This window comes from Centropristis striata, chromosome 23 (assembly GCF_030273125.1).
Source record: "Centropristis striata isolate RG_2023a ecotype Rhode Island chromosome 23, C.striata_1.0, whole genome shotgun sequence".
In the NCBI taxonomy this organism is placed as follows: Eukaryota; Metazoa; Chordata; class Actinopteri; order Perciformes; family Serranidae; genus Centropristis; species Centropristis striata.
Genome location: NC_081539.1, coordinates 12,708,010 through 12,728,882, shown reverse-complemented (window position 1 = coordinate 12,728,882; position 20,873 = coordinate 12,708,010). Strand labels below are relative to the sequence as shown.

The 20,873-nt window shown below is 35.4% G+C and overlaps 1 protein-coding gene across 4 annotated transcripts in view; it reads left to right on the top strand.

The window, feature by feature from the left end:
• smarcd3b (SWI/SNF related, matrix associated, actin dependent regulator of chromatin, subfamily d, member 3b) overlaps positions 1–20,873 on the top strand; it is a 43,382-nt gene that overhangs the window by 19,772 nt on the left and 2,737 nt on the right. Inside the window, exons 3-12 of one of the 4 annotated variants that reach the window (XM_059327362.1) lie at positions 1,129–1,171; positions 4,327–4,449; positions 6,436–6,558; positions 7,201–7,353; positions 13,190–13,291; positions 13,542–13,703; positions 14,278–14,375; positions 17,442–17,577; positions 19,236–19,358; positions 20,386–20,487. In XM_059327362.1, the coding sequence (XP_059183345.1) occupies positions 1,129–1,171; positions 4,327–4,449; positions 6,436–6,558; positions 7,201–7,353; positions 13,190–13,291; positions 13,542–13,703; positions 14,278–14,375; positions 17,442–17,577; positions 19,236–19,358; positions 20,386–20,487 (1,165 nt within the window). Of the gene's footprint in view, positions 1–1,128; positions 1,172–4,326; positions 4,450–6,432; positions 6,559–7,200; positions 7,354–13,189; positions 13,292–13,541; positions 13,704–14,277; positions 14,376–17,441; positions 17,578–19,235; positions 19,359–20,385; positions 20,488–20,873 lie in introns of all 4 variants that reach the window. The other 3 variants (XM_059327365.1, XM_059327361.1, XM_059327364.1) reach the window with 3 other exon arrangements.

Below are 20,873 nucleotides of genomic sequence, written 5' to 3'. Positions count from 1 at the left end.
TCTGTTTCCTTTCTTTATGCTAAGCTAAGGTAATCCCCTGCTGGCTGTTGCCTTGTATTTAGCAGACAGATATGAGAATAGTATCAATCTTCTCATCTTAATCTCAAAAAGACAAACAAAAAGACTTGCTAAAGCTGTGAAACTTGACAAGTTCACAATAATGGTTCTTTAAAGTAGATTGTATATAACTTTAGCTCAATTTAAGAGTTAATATTGTAAAACAGGACAACAGAATGTCACAAATTATTTTGCTTCTTTACACCCTTCGGTGCAACTCCCAACTCTACACGAGTATCTATCTTTGATGAGAAAAAAATATAATTAAATCATCCTAAAATAAATTACTGAGACTTTTTTTTAATTGCTCTTTTTGCAGTGTAGTGCATCCAGGTGTTCCACAGGCAGAGTCGTTCTGCAGGCACCAACAACAGAGCACTTGCATGAATTTACACATCACAGGTGTGCACAGATTCAATATTTTTAGGAATTTTTTTGAGCTGCGAAGGAAGCTGTAGTGTTGGTTTTTTTTCTAATCAATGTCACCAAATAAGAAAGTTCTGACAAAGGCACCAACTTGGCACATGTTGTCTTATTGTTCTCTGCTCCTCCCTGGTAAGTATAAGATTAGAAAACATGTTGGTTTTTTTGGTAAACAGAAAGCAGGTAACACCAGGAATCCATGAATGAAAATATCTGCACACACACACACACACACACACACACACACACACACAAACCTTCTCCTTTCTTCTTTAAAAGCAAATTGTGGCACCATCCGAGTCTGGCTGCACCGACCCCAGTGATTCTGCAGAGTGTGTGTGTGTGTATGTGTGTGTGTGTGTGTGTGTGTGTGTGTGCGCGCGCACTGAATACATGTAAAGTAAAAGGTGTGCGACGTGACACTTTTTTGGCTGTTACAGGCTCTCGTTCTCCAGGTGGATCGCTGCATTTCAGACACCACACACACATGAGCACACACACACACACAGACACACACACAGCTGGGATGCTGGGGTGCTGGATATGGCCCAGCATTTTAGCAGATGGCCTGGGTGCTACGCTATCAGTCACCATAGTAACATGCTCTCTTTTTCCTCTTTCTCTCTGTCTTTCTCTCCCTCTCTCTAGTGCTAAGAGAAGGAAAATGGCAGACAAGATTCTTCCGCAAAGGGTGAGGCTGCATATTTTTACCTTTGTGGGTTTTTTTAATGTCTGTGTGTGTGTGTTTTTATCTTTTGTGTGCAGAAGAGAAAAATCCTGGTTGGTTTTTGATGTCAGGGGTTCTTGGAAGGCGCAGAGGGCCAGATGATTATGTGTTATTTCCAAATGAGGAGAGAGAGAGAGAGAGAGGGAGAGAGGATGAGGGGAGCGATCAGGAGGTTTTAGGGTTTTGTTTTTAGGGTTTCGCTGTTATTTTGATGGTGGCTCATTGATTTAAATTCAGCAGGATATGGCATGGCAGAAGCGCAACCACAAGTAGAACCGAAAAGGAATCATTGCCACAGGTGAGTATGTGCCGACTGAGGTTTATTTCTCAGTTTTCGGCCCCGTGCCACGCCGTCACCTCACCACATCCTGGACCCGGCACACAGAAAGCTTTCACACTGAAAACTACGAAGGTCTGGAGCGTCTTGGCTCAGGTCTTATCCCCTAACATAACCCAGACAGAGAGATAGCAGCAGGCATGGCTGGGGCGCCACTCCACAATAATGAGTCAGGGACAGGGAATGTCTGCCACACTCCTCCGTCTGCTCGGCACCTCGGCCCCGGTGAAAGGCAGCGAGATGGAGATAGAGAAGGAATGAGAGGGAACAATGAAGGCAGCCATTTAGAAAGAAACATGAAAGAGGGAAGAAGAGGGAGGGAGGAGAAGGAGAAGGAGAGTGTGTGTGTGTGTGTCTGTGTGTGTGTGTGTGTGTGTGTGTGCGCACACAGTTTGGTAAGTAAGCAGCAGCCCTTGATGCTCCGAGGACTTTCATCGGTATGGTAATGTCTGAGTCCTGGCTGGTTGGCTGCACACTCTGCATCTCATTTCTATCCCCCAGTGTCCCCCAGAACGGTGCGGACCGCAGTATTAATGGTGAGCTGGGCTGCAGTTTGGGAGAAAAATAAGTCTCATATAGAGGAAATGTTGCACTCAATTTATTCTACTCCTGATACTGCAATAATTTGAGTTTTTTGTAATCTAATTAAGTTTTTATGGGACCACAAGGTGTCCTTAGTCTCCTCAAACTTGCTTTATGTCCGGTGAATGTGAGTATTCCTGGGTATTAGATCCTGACAAGATAAGGCAGGGTCTGTACAAAAGCTTAAACGTTTGGAAAATGCAAAATTTTGAAAGTTTGGCAAATCAAGATTAGAAATATGCTTACATTTGAATGATGTCTTTTAAAAATGCTTGATTTTCAACATAATCTGGCGTTTTATCTACACCAGAGGTGTCAAACTGATCCAGGAAAGGGCCAAGGGGCTGCAGGTTTTTGTTCCAACCAAGCAAGAGCACACCTTATTGGATGAGTGGAGTCTGGCGTGCTCCTGCTTGGTTGGAATGAAAACCTGCAGCCATGCCAGCTCTTTCATGGATCAGTTTGACAGATCTGATCGACACAACCAATCCAAAAATATTTTAACAATTATGCCGTCATATTTGTTTGTTCTCCTGGGGTCTTACACCAGACAAAACATACAAAGTATAGAAATATGAACAGTAGAGGTGTGAATCACCAGAGGCCCCATGATACTATTTTATCCAGATACTTGAATCACGATACAATATTATTGTGATAGAGTAAGTATTGCGATAGAATATGTTGTGATTTAACTGTTTAACTGCAATTTGTGTCCACAAAATTAAATTGAATTGAATTAAATTAAATCAAGAATTGTTTTGTCAAAAAGGAGAAAATTCTCAGTCTATTCATCTCACTTTAGTCTTTTTATTTCTCCACAATGAGAATCAAACCCACAGACTGACCAACAAAGTATTCAGTCAAACTGAACTGAACTAATATCAAACATGTATGGCAACAACAACTGCAGCATTTTCTCAAACTTTCCTCAACTTTAGCTTCACTGCTTTGAATTTTTTTGAATGAACATAAAAAAAGCCAAACTTTGCAGTATTATTTCAACAACTTCCCAACATGATATTCTGACGCACATGGAGCCTTTAGATTCCTTAGATAGATAGTTTCATTTGATACCAGTATCTCCAGTATATTCCTAAAAGTGAGCCTGCTATGGAAAAGGGGCAAAATACTGATGCTAAATAAGCACTAAATATTGATACTCGCCGGCCATGAATCAATATAATATTGCCACGCAAAATATTACAATACTATGCTACATCGATTTTTTCCCCCACCTCTAATGAACAGCTGCAAAGTGATAATAACCTGTACATTGACAGCTCTGAGTATAAAGGAATCCTGCAGCAAACTTTATGTTTCGCAATTGCATTAGTAACTATTTTTATGTGATGAAAAAGGCTTTGAGAGTCTGGAAATCTTTGGTTTAGGTACCTTGAAAAGTGCTAGAATTTGACTCTTAAAAAAAGCCGTACGAACCCTGTCAGGGGAGAAAGAGATGTGGAATGGTATACAACAAGAGTCCCTGCTTTGAGTCAAATTAGAGGCATTTCAGCTGCAGTCCTCCAGGGTGATTTATATGTGAAAACAAAGAGTGGGCACCCTTCCTGCAGCAGGCCAAAAAGACCACCAGGAAGACAATCTTTTGCACAATCATTTCCTTCTGCACTATTTTTTGCACTATTTTTTCCTGGTCATATTTGGAAATGTTAAATTTATCTGCACATTATTTGCAATGTTTAATTTCCCAGTTAAAGTCCAGTATCTCAAATGTTGCAAATGTTTAATATTTTAGCCAGAATTTTCATTTGAATATAGTTTTATCATAGGTTAATTATTTATAGGTTAAGTTGAATTTCAATGTATGTATAGTGAATGTTCAATGTGTGTTTTATTCTATATCTATCTATCTATCTATCTATCTATCTATCTATCTATCTATCTATCTATCTATCTATCTATCTATCTATCTATCTATCTATCTATCTATCTATCTCTCTGTCTCTCTGTCTGTCTGTCTGTCTGTCTGTCTGTCTATCTATCTATCTATCTATCTATCTATCTATCTAAGTAGGTGTGCTAAATATTTTAAATGAGGTTGTCATTACCTTTTCTAAAAAAACAAAAAGAAGTGAATATGTCTTGCTAAAGTTGTGGGAAATTAGTATAAAATGATGCAACGAGCCCCATCAACTTTTTCATCTTTTTTTTAACGTGATATTGTCTTCCCTCCGTGCAGATCCGTGAGCTGGTCCCTGAGTCTCAGGCCTACATGGATCTGCTGGCGTTTGAGCGTAAACTGGACCAGACCATCATGCGCAAACGTGTGGACATTCAGGAAGCTCTGAAGAGACCAATGAAGGTAAGGACAAATAATCAGCACCTCAAGGTGTCGTTTCTGCACCTCAGTAAGTCTTAAAAATGTTAATAACTAAGGTACAATTTAAAAGAGGATTTAAAAAAAATGTTCTTTCATCTCAACATTAGATTTTTCTTGTTATAATAAAGCATTTTGCAATCATTTTTGTGCTGTGTATTTTTCTAATCCTCGAGTACAATGCATATGTATTACAATTTACAATTATCGATCATAGAAATATCTGTAAGTAGAAGGTGTATTAAGCTATTTTCTTTATCGTTGTATCTCCCTATAGTTTATTGCAAATTTATTTTGATTTAATTTACTTTATCTTCCTTTTTATCTTGTGCATAGTATATATATAGATATTTTATTTGTATTTATTTTTTTATCTTGTATATAGTGTATAGATTATCTTGTATTACAGTTTTTCTCAGTCGCTTTGGTACAATTCTCAAATCATGCTCGACATTTGCAAAACAGTAAGTGCATTTCTCAAAACAATTTGTACAAATAGCAAAACACCATGGATGACCTGCAAAAGCCACTCTCTTGCTCAAAATCCTTAGTTCATCTCTCAAAACTATGAACATGTCAGTGCATCAGAATGACAAGTCCTTGTGTCATTGTGTACGGATAAGACAGTCAAATTGCTTAGTCATGTTGTCAATATAACAGTGTACTCTGGAGGGATGTTCTGATGTAAACTATGGCTAAAGTTTTGATGACAATTATTGTAAATTGTAGGTTACACCTTAGTGTATGTGGAGTTTGAAAGAGACTGGACAAGATTCACATTTACGCTTTTATTTTTTTTCCTGATAAAGAAAAGAAAAGACAGCACTGCATAGCACAAAGAAAAAACAAAAACAAAAGTAGAAATGTAAACATAGGACAATCTCCTTAGGGAAAACTGTACATGTGCCTCTATTTTGCCTCCCAAGTCCGTAGCCTCACTCCTCTTCTTCTTCTTCTCGCTGGCTGTTGACCTCGTCCAATTCCTTGTCCGTCCATTTTCAGAAATTGTAACACTGTGTTGTGCTCCGGCTATATACGTATATACTTGCCAGTTGATTGATTCGTTTGAGAAAGTCAAGATTCACCTGGGAGCAATTTACCAATTCAGGACAGACTTAGAAAAAAAGTCTCATGGAAATGTATAGAAATATGCTTGACATGTAATGACAACATGTTCAACCATTTTGCATGTAAAGACTTATGCTATGAACTAATGCCTAAATGTTGTGGGTGGTGAGACTATTCAACAGAGACCCATGATAATACATTTTGATCAACATGACATAAGCAATTGATAATGTAGGAAACAGAAGAGAATTGTACATAATCATTTGCATGGATGTACCAAAGCATTTGCAACTTGCTCAAAGAAATGAGAAACTGCTTTTTTGATGTGCACAAGTGACACAATGATGTGAAGATTGAACAGGTAGTTTTGAGAATTTCAGTTCTGATCTGAGAAATGTACCAAAGCGACTGAGAAAAACTGTAAGTATATATAGCTGGTATTATTATTTTATTTCTATTTTATTATTTGTGTATTTTTGCCTTGTTTTTATTATGTATTAACTCCATATTGCTGTTTTATTTTACTTTTTATTTTTTATTGGATTTGTATTTTTGTCTTGTTTTTATCCTGTATATAGTGTATATAGCTATTTTGTTTTATTTTAGTCTTGTCTTTATCTTGTATATAGCTATTAAATTGTATTTCTATTTCATTAATTTCTATTTTTGTTTTCATCCTATTTATAGCTTGTTTTTATCCTGTATATATTTAATTTTTTTGTCTTTTTATCTTGTTTTCCCTCCGCTTTTTTGATTCTTCAGCTGCTGCAACAAGTGAATTTTCCTACACTGGCATCATTAAACCTCATACCTTATCTTATTTGAACTAATCAAATTTAAATTTAAGATTTTGTGAAGCGCCCGTTTAATTTGTGGTATTTTTATGTGCCCTTGTGTCAGCAGCAGAAGCGTAAACTGAGGCTTTACATATCCAACACCTTCAACCCTGCCCGACCCGACGCTGATGACTCAGATGGCAGCATTGCATCGTGGGAACTGCGAGTAGAGGGGAAGTTGCTGGATGATGTGAGTTTTGCACATCTAAAATACAAAGTGCATGGTTTAAACCTAAATCATAACCATATTAAAAGTGTATGTATATAAAAAATACAATTTCTGTGTAGTACTATGTCATTAAATAGCTGCTTGTCCTCTAAAAAATAACCAAGATCATAATCTTCCCATTTAGTATGAAAGTGTGCCGCTCTGGGTCGTTGTTGGCCAGCAGTCGCACTCTCTAATGATGTCTTCAAACAACTTGGGACAGAAAGATCTCAGCTGGCTCGGGATATAAAACGAATGACTGATGTTATGGAGGCTGTTTAGAGAGACTGTAGATGCAGCTTGAAAAGCAGCAGGATCTTACATTTGTTCTGGACTGTAAGCTTCAAAAAAGCTCTGATGTTCTTAGCAGTCCGGGTTAAGGCCGTCATCTCACAGCGGTAGGAAGCATTTAGGTTTCACAAACCACAAATATTTCTGGTTGAGCTCGGAGGAAGTGGACCCTGAGAATGTCTAGTTTCTCACTTTCCGTCTGATCTCACTCGGCCTCTTGTGGGTTTTTATCGTTGCTATAAGCACAGACACAGCGACTAATGTTTGCTTTTGCATTTGTGCGTCTCATTTTAGACATTAATTGACCACCTGTGTCTGTCCCCTTTTTGACAGGCGGGGAAGCAGAAGAAGAAGTTCTCTTCGTTTTTTAAGAGCCTGGTGATTGAGCTGGACAAAGACCTCTACGGTCCTGACAACCACCTGGTTGAGGTCAGTTCAAACACGGCGGCTGCACTCTGTTCACAGAGGAAGAGGCTCATTTTAGAAGTGAGCTATCTGATCAACCTTTTACCTCCTCTTGCAAAATGATTTCAGAATTTTTGAACTGTTTTTGGAATGAATGAATGTCATCAATTGTTGTAGCACGACATACTCTCTTTTATTTCTTTCTTTCTTTCTTACTTTTGGATTATTCCTCCTCTTTGTTTGCCATTTAACTCCTTCCACATGTTTCAATGTAGGAACGTTCAGCTGAATTAGAACATTATTGATATTGCTTTTATCATCCATACCTTTTATACTTTCTGAAATGTTTCATTTTCTGGGGAAAAATTGAATGAATGGAAAGAATGTTGAGAATTTTTAGCATTCACACCAAGTTTTTCATGCCTTTTGAACTCGTATCTACTCATTCATTCTTTCAGCTAGAAACCCCATTCAAACTTTAAAACGCTCCACATCTTTCATACATTCTGGGTGTTGTTCGACTTTCAAATCCTAGTTATAATTCTTAAAATATTGGACTTCCTTTGAGGCTTTGTAAAAAAAAAAAAGCCCTTCTCAGATTTTTACATTAGTGTGTATTGGACGGAATGTTTAGAGTTAGAGTGGGTCAGCTTAAAATATTCTTTAAAAATTAACCTAAATTTTCTCTCTTTCCCACATTTTTCACTCTTCAGACATCATTTCAGATTCAAAACATAGGAAAATATGTACTCTTCCATACAATGTATCTACAGAAGCAAACAGACTTTGCTTGCTTCATTTTGCTTCACATTTGGCACTGAAGGCATGAAAGAGACAGGAGTGACCATGAACTGCCTCATTGACTTCCATGGAAACTTAGAGCAGAAATGTCTGGAGAAAAGCAGAATGTGCCACTTTTCTAACCTGCTCCTGTTCTCACATTTTGGACCACAATGAAAAAATGTAATTCAATCAATACGTTAGGCAGAGTCATTTCTCTATCATGATAGTAATATTTTTGTGATTGGACTAATAATTATTGACTGGGAAGCAGAAGTTGAAAGGTGAGCTTCAACTTAATTTCTATGTAATTCATGTGACACACAGGATTTAGACCTTTTCCAGTTTTTTCCAAGTCTTCTCTACTTGTTCATACTTTCGGCTACAAACTCCATTCAGACCTCATAACGTTCCACATCTTTCATACATTATCAGCATTAATCAGCCAGCAATACACTTAAGTGTCTGCTTATCAGCAAAACTTAAAATACTCAACATCTTTCATACATTGTTCATTTTATTCAGCCTTAAAAAACCAGCTCTGCAGTTTAGGGTCAACTTTTCAACATGTAGCATTCACGCCTTTTTGAGTTGTTTATATATTTTCAGCTGCAAATAACAAACAATCTGGGTAGGTATTGTTGTAAAATCTGTAATTATTTTGAGAGTAACACATTTCGGCTTCAGCACAGAAGCTTTTATATTAAAATATGAATATGCGGATAAAATGCTGATATCCACCTAAAGAAGGAATCAACTAAAATATGTGTATTTTTAGTTGTAAATACTTTACATAGTAGCCTTGAAAGGCAGTGATGGAAGAAGTATTCAGATCCCTTGCTTAAGTAAAAGTACAAAATTAAGTAATATATAATAACAACATATAAGAGGTATAAATAAATATATTAAAACAGCACATATTATTATATTTTATGTCTATATCATTACTGTCTTTTAATGGATGTATTCATTGCTTTTTTTATATTTAATTTTCTTATGTTTTTATATTTTATAGGTTTTTTTTATATTTGCTGTTTTTTTAGTGGATTTATTTATTGCTTTTTATATCTAATTTTCTCATGTTTTCATATTTTATAGGTTTTTTTATAGTTGCTGTTTTTTAGTGGATTTATTTATTGATTTTTATATTTAATTTTCTCATGCTTTTATATTTTATAGGTATTTTTATATTTGCTGTTTTTTAGTGGATTTATTTATTGCTTTTTATATTTATTTTTCTCATGTTTTTATATTTTATAGGTGTTTTATATGGTATTTTTAATGAATTTATTTATTGCTTCTTATATTTTGTTATTATATTTTATTATTTGTTAAATATGAAGCCACAGCCAGAAAATTAAACAACATAAACATGTTAATAAGTGGGCTTTAGAGGTGCTGGTAAGCAGATTTTGACAGATATGTCACAGGTGGAGCTAATTGCATTAACGATGGCTCAGTTCAATTACACACCTGTCCTGCAGCCACACAGCTGATTTAACTTATGCTGCCGGATGAGACGTCTCTTGAAGCAGATATTTTAAAGTGTCCCTTCACTGTAGCTTCAATTTTAGTTTTTAGACAACTTGTTTATCACTTGGTAGGTCAGCGCTTTCATCTGGAGATCACGTCCATTAGTAATAAAGCTTTTGTACGCGGCTAAAATGGTTGAATCAGTTCCTTTTCAACATGCAGAGGGGAGACATTCACTGAAAATTGTTATTTTGCAAGGATTTAAGGTGCAATCACCCCAACTAACCTGCTCCTTTAAAAAAAAAAAATAGGCTGAAAGAGTGGACTGGACCCTCTCTTCTTTTTTTTAATAATTTGATTTTGTATAACAACAGAAAGGAGAGGCTTTTTCTTCTTTTTTTTCTTTTTTCAGCATTGCAAGGTTGTTTTAACACGCAGGTGTGAGTGCTAAAAGAAAACAAGTGCTCACTTATTAAAAACAATCATTAGCTGCCCTTCACTTTGTGTCTTCACAAATGTATTGACTTAAAAAACCCACTTTAGGAGTTCCAAAGTGAAATTTATGACTTGTCAAGGTTCCTGCTTTTAACAGGGGTATTTTGGCGAGGCACTCAGGTGCATCGCTTTGAATGATTTTCCATCAAAAGAAAATTTTCTCTACCTTGAGGTACAATCAGTACTTAATCTGTTCTAATTCAGCCATTGGTTGGAGGTAAACATTACGCTGTTTTGCATGCCAACTTACTGCAATCCACTATACTGAAGATGGTGCTTAAAGTGCTTTTCTTTTCAGTTTCTTAGCAGTTAAGAGAAAACAGAAAAGGCATTTTATCTGCAGTCAAATTCAGAGAAGGTTCTTACAACACAAAGACTAAAAACACAACATTTTATGGAAATATTTGTATTTTGACGGGCTGATATTAAGCTTTTCTGTTATTTAACTCCAAGTCTGCGTTAGCAGTGAGATCTTGAGTGTGATAGCATTTAGCTGCATGGTTCACCTTTTGCTATCTGTGTTTCTCAGCACACTGAGTTTGCCAAAGCACAGACTATTCAGTCTGAGTCAGCATCAAGGCTAGATACAGGTGCACTCCAATAACTTCTTTGCACAATTTGTTAATTGTGCCGAATCTCCTGCTTCAAAGAGTCTGCAGGTTCCTTAGAGCCTCTGAAAACTTTCAAATCTTCGACATTTCTCTATAACACTGCATATTAAAAGACAAAGTTAAAGTTCAGAGAGAAACATTGTTAGGTATTATTTTAGAGTTTAACACTCAACAAGACTAACTTTAGCATGCTAACATCCTAACAATAACACTAATGTTAAGCGGATATAATGATTAACATGTTCACTGTTTCCGTTTTTTTGCATATTGGCATGCTAACATTTGCAGTTTAACACCAAGTACAGCTGAGGAAATGTCATTATTTTAGCAGGTATTTTGGTCATCAAGAAAAATATTAATACTTCTACAAATGTCTTTTATTTTGAAGAAATAATAGTGCAAAGGATGCATGTTGAATGGATAAATATTGGATGATAATGTAATATATTACTATATATTTTCTGAGGAAATGTAATTATTTTAGCAGGTATTTTGGTCATAAAGAAAAGTATGGAACAAATTAAGATTTTAAACCAATACAAGCAGTGCAAAGGATGCATGTCGAATGGATAAATATTGGATGATAATGTAATAAATAGCTTTATATAGGCTACAAAAATTAGGTTTATGTACTTTATATGCTTATATCTATATACACATCTCTGCCCCCCTTTAATTCTCTCTCTTTTTTTACTTAACATTAATTTCTGCCTGTGTCTAATAATCAATTATTTGTATTATATTGCATGCTTTTGTTTTAGTTAATTTTTACTTTAATGTTCTTTTTTTATCATGCTTTTATTATATTGTCATTTTACTGGATTCGTTTTTTATTCGAAGCGCTTTCTAACAATGTTTTAACAGGTGCTTTGCTAGCAAAATGTATTATTATTATTATTATAAGAAAATGTTTTCATTATATACAGCATACAGAGTTCATATGTGACAATGATGAGTAATGTGTGAATGTTGAAGCAGAGTTTATTTTATACTGAAAATATATGATTCATATGTTTAATTATATAATAATGTATATTTTGTAATTGTATGTTTATTTCACTAGCGAGGACCACCCATTAACAGAATGAGTTACAATGATTTATTGATGACAGATGATTGATGTGTGAGACGGGGAGTCGCTCATTATTTATCGCTTGTCGTCTGAGTTCTCGAGGAGCTTCGGTAGAGAGTTTACTGCAGCACAGAGGAGAAGAGGGTTAGGGGGGTTTATAAAGTAGAGCCCGACTGATATGGGATGTTTGAGAGCAACACTAATACTGATTTTAGAGGCGGAAATACATCAGTAACCAATATAGTCGCCGATTGAGTAAATTTTTTTGGCTGGAATAAAAATAGACCTTTTTTTTATGTGGATTGCGAGATTTTCCACCATTCTGCAAATGTACCCAGAGAGCTACTTTCTCAAACATAAAACTTTATTAAATAATATTTAACATTGTTCTACATTAATATACAAACAATGACTTACACTGACTCAGCAAATAATTGAGAAAATAAAGAATAAATAGGAGCAAAATGAATAGCTAAGGAAACATCATTGTTATTCAATTTCAGTCAATCGCTGACTATTTAAAAATAATAATAAAAAAGTAACACTAACACACTTCGACAGACTCTATTGTCATTCAGTTATACAGTCATGGAAAAAAATATTAGACCATCCTTGTTTTCTTCAGTTTCTTGTCATTTTAATGCCTGATACAACAAATGGTACATTTACAAAAATAGTTCATAAGAGTTTAATTTAACAACTGATATCTCTACATTTTCCATGATTTTCTTGATAATGATTTTGGTTATTATCAAGAAAAAACATGGGAAATGGCTAGAAATCAGTTCATTAAAATGAACAAGAAATTGAAGAAAACAATGGTCTTAGAAAAAAAAGTCAGCACATATGAGACAGCATATACACTGATACGGCCTTTGATAGGCCGATAAAATCAGCCAACTTTGCGATTTGACAGTTCCGGGGTGCCAGTCAGAGTTATTTTTGTGTATTTTAATCAGTCAAACCTACACAGGACCCATGCCTACCCTTGCATGGTCCTATTAGAAACCAGAAACAGTGTATGACCATTTTTCAAAGGAGACCTAGAAACCCAAAACACACACGACAGAATTTGCAATTCAGTGCAGTGTATTATACAGTTTAGTGCCCAATAACCAACCCATAGTTCAAATAACCAAAAACAAAAAATGAGTCTCTTTTCTCAAACCAAAAATAATCCTCTTCGGGTACCCATTAAATAAATAAAATAATATTCTTTTGGAAAATTAAAGTTGGTAAAAGTCGGCTCTAATACAAAGCCAGGTCAGAAGTGGCATTGTTGAGGTGTGGCCCTGCTCCTGAAATTCTGCTATGTGGCCTCAAAATAAGAATTTGATTTAGAAAAAAATTGGTTTTCAAGGCCTTAAAAGCAGGAAATAATTTGCAATTGTGATTAACAGTGTGAAGCAAACACATAATGAAGTGTGAAACTAAGAAAACCCTCCTCGCTCAGTGTGTAGTTAACGTGTGATGCTTTGCTCTTCAGTGGCACCGCACGCCCACCACTCAGGAGACAGACGGCTTCCAGGTGAAACGGCCGGGAGACGTGAGCGTGCGCTGCACCCTGCTGCTGATGCTGGACTACCAGGTGAGGGGCGCCACACGGCCTCCATGACTAATCCACGCGTTGTTGTAGCGACAGCCTGCAGGCGTCACATCACTGATAACCACCCGTCTACGTTAAACACAACAGAGCGCATTAAAGACTCCGCTTCCATCCTGACGTCCGTCTCCGAGCCGGGGAGACATGATAAGAGTGTCAGATGTGATGATGTAAAGGCTCCGAGGTGGGCGGTTGTACAAAAGTGTTGTAATGCGATTATGTCTCGTCCCTGCAGCCCCCCCAGTTTAAGCTGGACCCTCGCCTGGCTCGCCTGCTTGGCATTCACACTCAGGCTCGCTCCTGCATCATCCAGGCCCTCTGGCAGTACGTCAAGACCAACAAGCTGCAGGACTCTCATGACAAGGAGTACATCAACTGTGACAAGTACTTCCAGCAGGTACTGTAAATCACACTGTTGTTGCATTAATATTAATATCAGTGTGGCTGAAAATATGATATTAGTGTAATGTGTTTAATGTGAGTAAAATGTAGCAGCAGTGTACAGGTTTCACAGTATACCATGAAATTTGACGTTGTCATACCATGTACATTTATCTACAGTAATTATCCAATAAAGCATGAAAAATGGCCTAAAAAAGTAAAGTAAATTTAGTTTGTAAAGTAAAGTTTGGTCAAGAATAGCCTTCACTTCATTGTAGGATCAAAGGTCATTGTAATTGATGAACATAGTAACTGTGTTAATCGTGAAATAGTGATATTTTCTGAGAAATATCTGTAACCCTCCTTACAATTCTAACCTCTGTCATTTTCAAATGTTCGTCACAAAACGTTAGTCTTCTACAATTCAAGAACGAAGTGTGTACCTTTTTTGTATGTTAACATTCAAAGGAAACACGGCTATGCTAACATTTTTTTTTCTTCCAGCAAAATAAATTAACCTAGCCATAGTTTTCAATACGTCTCATATAAAATCGCTATAACACAGCTGATATTTTGACCCTCCTCTCCAGATCTTTGACTGTCCTCGGCTGAAGTTCTCTGAGATCCCTCAGCGCCTCACCAACCTCCTCCTACCGCCCGACCCCATCGTCATCAACCACGTCATCAGGTAGGTTTCTGTTTTAGTTTAAGTCTGAAGAAGCATGAGTAGAGCATAAGCTGTATAAAAGAAGTGGACGTAGCCACTGTGATGTAAAGCATACACTGCTTTATTGTCTTATTTTGCTCTAAATTAGAGCAGAATTACTAAATGAACATCATGCTGAATTAAAGAAAACAACAAACTAGCAATTTAAACTCATTAGGGTATTTCCACTGAGTACTTTATGGAAAGCGGCTGAGTGTTTTGGCTTCGCCCACTAGTTAGTTCCCCTCAGCCTCTATTATCATACAGGTACTTTTGTAACGGCTAACAAACGGAGTTTGAATATAACAACAGACCAACGCAGAAAGCAGTGTTGCCATTTTAGCAACTTTGTCGCTATATTTAGTGACTATTCCGACCCCTCTAGCGACTCTTTTTCAAAAAAGCGACTAGTTGGGGCGTTCCTGTTGGCATTGTTCTCGTAAGCCGGCGGCCCGGGTTCGAATCGGACTCGGAGCCCTTTCCCGCATGTCTTCCCCTCTGTCTCCCCCTTCACTCTGTCCTATCAATAAAAGCCCAAAAATGGCCAAAAAAATATCTAAAAAAAACAAAAAAACAAAAACGACTAGCGACAACTCCATTGACTTTTTCTGGTGTTATTGGTGACTTTCTGAGACTCGTTCCTACTCTTCTTAATGAGTAGCAGGCGCCATAGCAGGCGCCATAGCAGGCGATGTAGCAGGCGACATCCCCAAGCACTCACAAGCGGCCCAGTCCTCCCGCAGCAGTCTCTCCCAGTGGCAGTCAGCAGAGCAGGAGCTGTTCACCCTCAGCGTCCAGTTTGCACCAGTCTGCAAATGAATCGCACATGCGCGAAGTCGCCATCTCAACGGCATTCGATCACTGTCAACTAGTCAGTAGCAGCTCTGTAGCAGCTCAGAAAAGTACCTACCCGAGGTGGTACTTTCTGAGCCGCTAACCTATGAAGTTGGGCGGATCTTGGGCCAATCCTCTCTCCAAAGCCACACCCGTAGAGGCTCACTAGAGGGAAAAGTACCTAATGGAAATGTGCCTATTATGAGTATGTTTACGAGTTCATACGAACTTATGAGTAAGTTTTAAGTGAGAAGTAAGGTAATTTTCTCATAGACTTCTATACAATCAGACTTATTTTTACAACCAGTGGAGTTGCCCCCTCCTGGCCATTAGAAAGAATGCAGGTTTAAGACACTTCTGCATTGGCTTCACTCTTCAGACTCTTCACTCTGGTGACCTTATTAAGCTTAACTAAAAACGTAATACAAGAGCCGGTGTGGCTGCAGGTTTTTCTCCAACCAAGCCAGAGCACACTTGATTCAACTCATCCAATCAGCTGAACTGTCTTCACTCACATAATTAGTCATATCAGGTGTGCTCTACGCTTGGTTAGAAAAAAAACCTGCAGCCACATGAGCCCTTTCATAGATACGTTTGACTTTCTTTGTATAAAGTTTTTGTGTATGTTTTGCAGAAATTTTCCTTGTGCTGAATGTAAATTAGTTGTGCTTTTCTTATTAGTTGTGCCAAGACATATTTATGTTGTTTTTGTCCCTGCTCTTGGAGAAATAAAAATAAAAATAAAAATAATAATAATAATAATATATATATATATATATACATATATATATATATATATATACATATATAAAAAAGCTGTAAAAGTTTTTGTTTTCTCAGTGCAACCTCAGGAGAAGTAACATTAGAAAACGGCCTCCTGACACACAACCCTTATTGACTGCTGACGCAAAACTTCAAGAAACATAAAAAATAATAATAAGAAGAAGAAAATTAACATATAATATGAATTATGAGCTAAATCTAAAAATATGAATAAAATAGGTTGGACAATATTACATTTAATACTCAATGCTTCAAACAAGTACAAGTACCAAACTCAGGGACATCAAGTTCAAAGCCTTCATTCAAGCTTTTTCTTCAATATTTTTGATGAGTTTGTTGTGTTTTCAATTAATTTTATTAGAAAACATAAAAATGGAATACTTTGAAATAAGAAATTAAATATATTAAAATGAATAAACCCCTCCTGCAGCACAAGTGGTGGCCATTACACATCGTAAACTAATATATCAAGTTGATATTATATGTTTTTTTTGTAGGTTTGGGACTGTATGGGAGCTCTTTAAGTCAATATAATGAGAAGAAAATGTCTCGAAATAGTGAGAAACTTTCTTATAATAATAATTCATCATTATCTTACAATATTGAGTAAGTGTATTTGAAGTAAGTCTCTCATTATTTTTGCCATATTATTTTGAGAATTCTCATTATAATGATGTACAGGATCCTTTTTTTTTCATCACAAATCATCACATTTTTCTTTTCAATAGGACTTTTATTATGCATTTTGCAAAATAATACAAATAAAGAAAATATAAATATATTTAGGGACCATGACTTTCTATTAACCGTCTGAGCCTATTTGCCCATTATATATCACATAATATTTACTATATTCATGTTTGGTATTTGGTATTTTCTCAGCACAACCTCAACATGTTCTGACAATTATTTTTTCACTTCAACCCCTTATTAACATATTGAGCCCAAAAATACACAAAAATCATGACATCTGAAATAAAATGTTACTATTTATGACAATAAAAACCACAAATATGCTCAATGAACTGTTTCAGACCTGTTAACATAGGTTACAAATATGAACATATAAAAGGTAAAATTCAAATATAAGAAAACTATACATAAAAAATTACCATAAAAACATGTTTATTTATAGAACAGTGTTAGATGATTAGACCCCTTTTTTCCATTTTTACAAAATGCCACGCCTGCCTCACCCCATCCTACTTTTACACTTGAATAAATATTTTTGTACTATCAAATTAAAACGACCATATCTTTGGTTTTACATGACCTCGGAATGTCAAACAAAAAACTGGAGAAAGTTTCAAGTTCAAGTTTCAAGGTGACTTCGTTTTTTTGTTACGGAGCTTTAAAAAAAAGCCACGTTATCATAGACCCCAGAGGATTAATGATTTCTTTCTGCATAAATGAACGTTTTCTCTCCGTCAGCGTGGATCCCAACGACCAGAAGAAGACGGCCTGCTACGACATTGACGTGGAGGTGGAAGACCCCCTGAAGGGTCAGATGAGCAGCTTCCTCCTCTCCACCGCCAACCAGCAGGAGATCGCCTCGCTCGACAACAAGGTGAGACCCCAGGAACACAAACTCTGCATCGACTCAACTTCGATGCTGTAAATCTCACTGAGCTGCCTCGCGCGAACAACAAGTTTTATTGCATATATATATATTTAACAAGAGCTCTGGCTTTATTGAGGCACTTTACTTGCAATGTTTGACCAAGATTTATGTTTCACAAACATGTTTTAACTTGTAAAACTGGCATTTATTGCTGTTTGTGAGCAGGAAACAATGAGAATAAAATCTGAAATACCTGTGATACAAAATACAAACACCAGCAAGAAATTTAGCGGTTTTTATTAAATGTATGGATAAAGAATTTTTCTTTAACTCCTTTTTTTCTTCTTTTTTGTACTCTTGATTTGTGAGATTGTGACCCTGTACAGTAGTAACTTCATAGGGGGAAAAAAGGAAAAATAAAGATAGAACAGCTACTGTAATCCCAACATCTCGAAAAAAAACACACACAAGTAACTAAATAAATAAAATGAAATAACATTCTCAGCTGTAGTAATACATTAAATTAATTAAAAAAAATAAAAATAAAAATTCACAAACACATTTAACTTTTAAACTGACATTTGGAACAACTAGACTTTTTATTAAATGTATGGATAAAGAATTTTATTTTACTCATTTTTTTCCCTTCTTTTTTATACTCTCGATTTGTGATATTGTGACCCTGTACAGTAGTAACTTCACAGAAAAAAAGGAAAAATAAAGTTAGAACAGCTACTGTAAACCCAACCCACCCCACAATCCCAAAATCTCAAAAATAAATACATACGTAACTAAATAAATAAAATTAAATAACATTCTCAGCAGCAGTAATACATTCGATTGACATTTAACATATGGGGGGAAAAATTTAAATTAATTAATTTAATTTAATTGATTTTGAAAATTAAAATTCACAAACACATTTTAACTTGTAAACTGACAGTTGGAACAACTAGACTACAACTACAATAAAATTAGAAATACTTGTGATACAAAATATAAATGCCAGCAAGAATTTTGCTGCATTTGTTAAATGTATGGACACAGAATTTTCTTTTACTCCTCTTTTTTTTTTTTTTTTTTTACTCTTCTGCTTCTTTTTATACTCTTTATTTGTGATATTGTGACAGTGGTTACTTCACAAAAAACCTTTAAAATAAATTATGAAACCTATTTATAATAGCTACTGTAAATCCATCCCACCCCATGATCCCAACTTCTCAAAAATTGAGATTTATTATTTTGTTTATTGGGATTTTTGATAAATTTTTGCAGAAAATTGTTATTCTTATCTGCTTTGTTTTTTTGTTTTTTTTTAACATTTGAATAAAGAGTGATCAATCAATCAAAATAAATACATAGGTGAATAATAAAATAAGAAAAAGTAACATTCCTAGCAGTAGTAATACATTCCATTAAGACATTTAACCAATGGGGGGGATAAAAAAATTAATTAATTAATTAATTGATTGATTGAAATGTATTTAAAAACAAAAAGTAAATTAGTAAAACTACAGTTTTATTTGTTTTTTAATCAGGATACATGGATTGCTCAGCTGTAGTTGCTGCAGTTTTTTTTTATTTACAGTAAAATGAATAAAGGAAACATTGAGATTTGTTTAGTTTTTTTCTTGATGTTTATCATTCAACCGTTCCTCTTTCAGATCCATGAGACCATCGAGTCCATCAACCAGCTGAAGATCCAGAGGGACTTCATGCTCAGTTTCTCCAGAGATCCCAAGGGCTACATCCAGGACTGGCTCAAATCCCAGAGCCGAGACCTTAAGGTTCAATATTTATATGCACACACACACACACACACTCCGTTTGAAATCTAAAGTTCCATTGAAACAACTCGCTGCCTTTATTTGGACATATGTTCTGGATGTTGGGGTGGAAAATAAAACAAGTAGAAGGCTTTATTAGTCAATGTGATATCAAGGTTTTACATACAGGACACGTTCTCAGATTATTATGAATGATGCATTTAAAAAATAATTTTACAATCCAGATTCCACAAAAGTTGAAATTTTCTATAAACGTAAATATAATAACATAATGCATCAAATTCCGATCTGTGTATTGTCAAAATCCATGCATTTTTATCAGTTTGAACATGAAATATATTGTCTTATTGAATTATTATTAATAATATATATTCTTTCACTCTTTTCACATTTCATTACTTTTTGTAATGTATTTATTTACAAAATAATTAATGTTTTTATTATTATAGCTTATACATTTATTAATTTTCTTACTACATTTATTTTATCTAGTTGTTCATCTAGCTTTTATTTATGTATGTATTATTATTATTATTTTATCTTTTTTATCAATTTTATAGTATTTATTTTAGTATGTTTTTATTTTTAATTGCAGTTTTTCTTTTTTCTTTTTAATTTATTTTTTCTAGTTTTTCATCTAACTTTTATTCAACTGTTGTTGTTATTTTTAGTATTATTATAGCTTTTAAGTGTATTGTTTTTTATTGTCGTCATTTTTGTTGTTGCTTTTGTTGCTTTGTCTTCTGAATTTTTTCTTAACTAGTTCTTCAATTTAGTTCACTCAGTTTTACTACAATTACAGCTGTTGTAGCATTTAAATCCATTTTATTATATTTTCATCATTTTATTGTCTCGCATGCTTTGATTTCAAACTGTTAAATGGTTTATATCTGTTATTTTTACGGTCTACGTGTCCGTCTTATTATCTGCAAAGCACTTTAAACTGTATGAAAGCTGCCACACAAATGAGTGTAAACCTTTGATTAATTAGTCACATGATTAATGATTTCCTTTTCATTGGCTGTAGTTAATGACAGACGTGGTGGGGAACCCTGAGGAGGAGAGGAGGGCGGCGTTTTACCACGAGCCCTGGTCCCAGGAGGCTGTCAGCCGCTATTTCTACTGCAAGGTGAGGAGTTGTCTTTTTTACACTCACTTCACAACACGAGCTCTGCCTCGAGCTGCTCAGATGACGTATTTCTTTTTCTTTTTCTTTTTCTTTTTCTTTTTCTTTTTCTTTTTCTTTTTCTTTAAAAAAAAAAAAATTTATTCCATTTTTCAGAACACAAAACACACAGAACTGCTCAGACATGACAGAAAAGAGGAATAAAAAAACAAAACAGAATGTGGGTACAGCATATAGAAAAATGTTATGGACAAAATAACAGTGGGCAAATTTTCAGACCAGCCTCTTCCCTATCAATCTCCTGCAGCAAGACACAACAGTATCCAGATGACAATCAATACAGAGCATACAAACACAACAAGGCCAGAAGGTGCTCGTTAGAAAGTGAA